Genomic DNA, 5,035 nt, shown 5'->3' with positions numbered 1-5,035 from the left:
CTATACAAGACATACCAGTTAATCATGCATCTTATCAGTTCATTACCCTTATACAAGTTGTAACAGTTTATCATAAAGTCCTTAGCCCATAACACATCATTTTCCTCTTAACACCTAGCATATGATGTAAATCATTTTATAACATATATCGAGTAGTGCTAGCTCACAATTTATGCGACCATAAATAATTTCGATGCACCAACCATTCTTATATGTGATTACCCAACTAGTTTCTTTACATGGTTCGGCCCAACTGTATGTGTAAGAAGGCCTGTAGCCCATTAGTGTTGTGTACAGCCCAAAACATTCAACGTGAATATGATCGCCCAACTATAACAATTTAACATCAATTATATGCTGCTGGACTTGTACCCAACTATCGGCCCAACATAACTCAATCCAACTACCCAGCCCAATCGTTAGTTTATTGTTTAACCAATCCAGTAATCTACAACTAGCCCAACACGACCCTTATAGCCATACCCTTACCCTCGCACAGCCCAACCTGATCACCTTGCATCCAAAATTCTGTTGGGCTTCTAGCTTACCCGGCCCACACATGTTTACCCAATGTTCATGATCAAGAGATGTAGTCCGCTAATTATCTATCATTCTTGTTCCGTTTTGATTAATCAGTCAACTAGTTATACCTTTTCTAATCAAACCGTGACCACCTAGATCCCTATAATCTTGATCATTTAATCACAACCATCACGCATAAACAAGAGCAATCGCAGCAGGTTAAACAAGACGGATTTACCAACATGTTGCATATGAATGAAACAGTTATCGGACTCACATGACCCCTAAAATCATTCGTTATTCCTGTGCTAACATGTTACGGTCAACTGATTAAGGCTTATACCAAGCATGCATGACAATGATTCCACACAACGGACTATCAACTAATAGAACTATCAAATAAAAGTCACTAACCGAGTCGATGGATTCAACTGAAGCAGAATATCTCGAAGGGGGGTTTCTCCTACTGCCGAACGTAATCGAATGCAAGAGGAATAGGGTGAAGTTTGTTATGCTTTTAAACTAATCAGATTAGATTTGGAATATAATACGTATGGGGGGTGTTGGGCCGGTTAACTTAGTAGAATAAGGAACAAGGGTTGGGCCGATTATAAGAATTTGAACTGATGGGTCGGTTATAACAATAAATATGTAGTATGGATAGGCCGATTACCTTTTAATTATTCAATATTAATTATTCAATATTAAAACGAGGTGAGTTCGGGTTCATTATTAGGAGTGGGCCACCAGGAATTCAATATGCATAAACGGTCAAACGGTCAAGAAGTGCATAAACGGCATAAACGGTTTCGCGAGCGATTTGCATAATACTATCCTGAACGTTCGGGTTGTCACACCCTCTCAGCAGTGACACTGGGCACATCAAAGCTCAATGAACCGGTACAAATATAAAGGACAAAACTTATAATTTACTCTAATTAGAAATAGAAGAAAAAGGAAAATAAAGGTATAAGGAAATTAAATATGTTATTTTTTAACCAAATAAACAATATGAATCCTGTAGGATATCTTGATCAAAATCCAATGACTAATATTTTATGTAAAAATTAAGATGTTGTCTGATCTTTTTTGTAATATTATGTGTGCACATAAATCAAACATATCAGACGCTAGTTAATTTGTCCTTGACTTGTAGGCATCATTGTCGGCGATCGATGTCATCAGATAGAGGAAAAAAAAGAATTTGCCACCACAAAGTCTTTTTCGGCCGTCTAGAAGGTTAGCTTAAGTTTCTCACTATAAACTTCAATTATTGGTATATCGCCGTCCTCCTAATAGTAGCCATATTAGGTAACACAACAATCATTCACTCAGCTTCGTTCAAATATACATGTCGTAAACATACCACTTAAGTGAGAACCATAAACTTCTATTATTGGTCTACCACCGGCGTCCTTATAGGAGCGATAACACACAACAATCACATCACTTAACTTCGTACAAATATACGTGCCGTAAAAAAGTTACAATGGCCGTATAAATGTATAACTATTACATACCACTTAAGTGAGAACCATAAACTTCTATTATTGGTCTACCGTCGTCGTCTTTATAGGAGCCATATTTGGTCTAACACACAACAATCACATCACTCAGATTCTTACAAATATACGTGCCGCAAAAAGTTATACTGACCGTATAAATGTATAACTATTACATACCACTTAAATGACTCGTTTTCCAAGTGTTATACGTGTTATACAAAGTTATACAGACCGTATAACCACGTAGGAACGGTTATGACACGTATAACCTGTCAGGGATGTATATACGCACTTGTTACGAGATAGAGTCCTTATATATTGCTACCAGAGTCCAGATAGATAGATAGAGAGCGGTTAGATAATCACCATTGTTGCCCAGAATCTTCTTAACGAACAATGAATATAACAATGAACGAATAAACACAAACTAACCTTGATTGAATGAATACAAATCTTGAATGTATTTACAAGTGAATGAATGAGAGAGTGTAAGTTACAAATGATTCAATCTATTCTATTTATAGTTTCCTACGGGTACGAGTGAATAGACGCGTCTCTTCGTGAAAAGTCATGTCTCTTGGATATGTGGTTGTGATTGAATCATGAAAAGGTATGTCGAATCTTGGCCACTCGATCAACAGTCGCGTCTTTCCCTTTCCTTGCCTTGAAACCGATTCGAATATGTGTGTGTAGAGAGACACACCCATTCGGTTATTGAGGGAAGTTTCAAACTTCCATCTTGTCAACTTTGGTCCTTCAACTTTGTAACCGCCACTTACTAATAAATCTAAACTATCTATCTAACTATTAACTAATTACATAATAAACCCTAATACTTATAGGATGTGAAGAGATTATGATTTCATTCACCCCCCTAATCTCGAACATCCTTAAGTTGCACCTTGATCTTTCTCCATGTATTGCTTGCCATCATGCGCTTGTTGAAGTAGATCGTTGCAGTCTTCTTTGATTGCCATTAGGAGAGTTGGTTCCTCGTCTTCCTGCACCAGATTTGTTTCTTCTTCTCTTTGATTTGATTCAGGACAATCTGAGGCATAATGACCAAACTTTTGGCAATTGTAGCATTTTATCTTGCTTAAATCCTTCCCAAACTTCCTTTGGTTGCTTCTACTCTTGTAAGCATCATGTGATGAGTCTTCATCATCATCTTCTTGTTTGAACTTTCCATCACGCCATTTGTCTTGCGATGAGTTGAACCTTCCTTGTCCATTCTTCCCAAAACGTCTTCCACGACCATAGTTCTTGTCGCGTCGCGTATACATAAGTTTCTCTTGATTATAAACCGAGTTTTCATCCACCAAACCGGTCCTTTCTTCATAGGCTTTCAACCTTCCAATTGTCTCGTCTAGCGTCGTTGTTTCTAAATCAGCGAATTGTTCAATGGTTGCAACAATTTGAACGAACCTTTTCGGTACAGAACTTAGAAGTTTCCGTACTAAAGTTGGTTGATCAAAAGTTGATCCAAGACCACTTGCCCTCGTGACAATGCTATTTAGTCTTGCAGTGAACGAATCGATAGTGTCTTCTTCCTTCATCTTTAACATCTCAAACTCTGTTTTGAGCGTTTGAAGACGTGCCTTTTGCACTCGATCTGCACCGACGTGTCTAGTCTTTAATGCATCCCAAATTTCTTTTGCACTCTTGCAACTTGCAACTTGTATTATCATATCTTCCGGTAGTGCTTGAAATAAATAAGCGGTCGCCATCATCTCCTTCTTTTCATCCGCTTGCGTATTTTCTTTTGGTTCTATCATTTCCCATAAACCGTTTGCCCTCAAAATGGTTTTTATACGGATTGCCCATACCGTATAATTTGTAGACTTTAAAATAGGACACTGAAACTGGGAGAACGAACTACCCTCTCTAATTACTACCGCATTTGACGGAGAGGCTCCTCCTGAATCCGCCATAATTTCCTTTCCAACAATTTTCACTTTCTAAACTTTGGTTTTCTTCCTAAAACCGAAGTCTATGATTTCAAAAATTCACACTAACTTTCTAACGTGGAATCAAACTAATTTCTAAACCTTATATAAATTCCAGAAAAAATAGAACGTAGAACCTGGAATTTGCGAACCGACCGACTTCTCTTATTGTGATTCTCCGCACGGTTTTCTGACTTTTCTTAACAACCCTCTTGGCTGCGTTTTTTATCTTCCTTCTTGATTCGCGACTCTCTAAACACAAACCAAAAAATCAGCCCCAAACCCGCTTGATTTGCGACTAAACTTCTCAAACGAACACCCTCTTGATGCTTTGATATCACAAAACTTCTCAGATTTTGTGTCTTTTGCAAATTTCAAACAACCCAAACTTCTCAGATTTGCGATTGCTTCTTCAAACCGGAATACAAACTTCTCAGATTTGCTTCCGTCTTCTTTAATTCGAACCGTAGCCTCTTGCCGTGATTTGAATTAAAAAAAACTCAGAATCCAAACACCCTCAGTGATGATCGGATCAAAATCGAACACCCTCCTGATGACCGATTAACGAACGAACAACAATCGTACCCGCTTGATGCGATTGGTGTTAAAACTTAACAAGAACAACCCAATCAACGCCTCCTGCGTGATCAGAATTGTTAGGGAATTCAACCACCCGCCTGATGACTGTCTTCCCGAAACGAATTTGAGCCCTAGGCTCTGATACCACTGTTGCCCAGAATCTTCTTAACAAACAATGAATATAACAATGAACGAATAAACACAAACTAACCTTGATTGAATGAATACAAATCTTGAATGTATTTACAAGTGAATGAATGAGAGAGTGTAAGTTACAAATGATTCAATCTATTCTATTTATAGTTTCCTACGGGTACGAGTGAATAGACGCGTCTCTTCGTGAAAAGTCATGTCTCTTGGATGTGTGGTTGTGATTGAATCATGAAAAGGTATGTCGAATCTTGGCCACTCGATCAACAGTCGCGTCTTTCCCTTTCCTTGCCTTGAAACCGATTCGAATATGTGTGTGTAGAGAGACACACC

At 38.2% G+C, this 5,035-nt stretch overlaps 1 protein-coding gene across 1 annotated transcript; it reads right to left on the bottom strand.

Moving 5' to 3' along the window:
- Window positions 1–2,917: 2,917 nt before the first annotated feature.
- LOC110932637 lies at window positions 2,918–3,958 on the bottom strand. Its single transcript, XM_022175959.1, has one exon. It carries the CDS (start codon window positions 3,956–3,958, stop codon window positions 2,918–2,920), a length of 1,041 nt encoding a protein of 346 aa, XP_022031651.1.
- Between the last annotated feature and the right edge of the window lie 1,077 nt (window positions 3,959–5,035).

The sequence above is a fragment of the Helianthus annuus genome, chromosome 3 (assembly GCF_002127325.2).
Source record: "Helianthus annuus cultivar XRQ/B chromosome 3, HanXRQr2.0-SUNRISE, whole genome shotgun sequence".
Lineage (NCBI taxonomy): Eukaryota > Viridiplantae > Streptophyta > Magnoliopsida > Asterales > Asteraceae > Helianthus > Helianthus annuus.
Note: the sequence above shows the minus strand (reverse complement) of the source record. Positions and strands in the feature narration are given on the sequence as shown.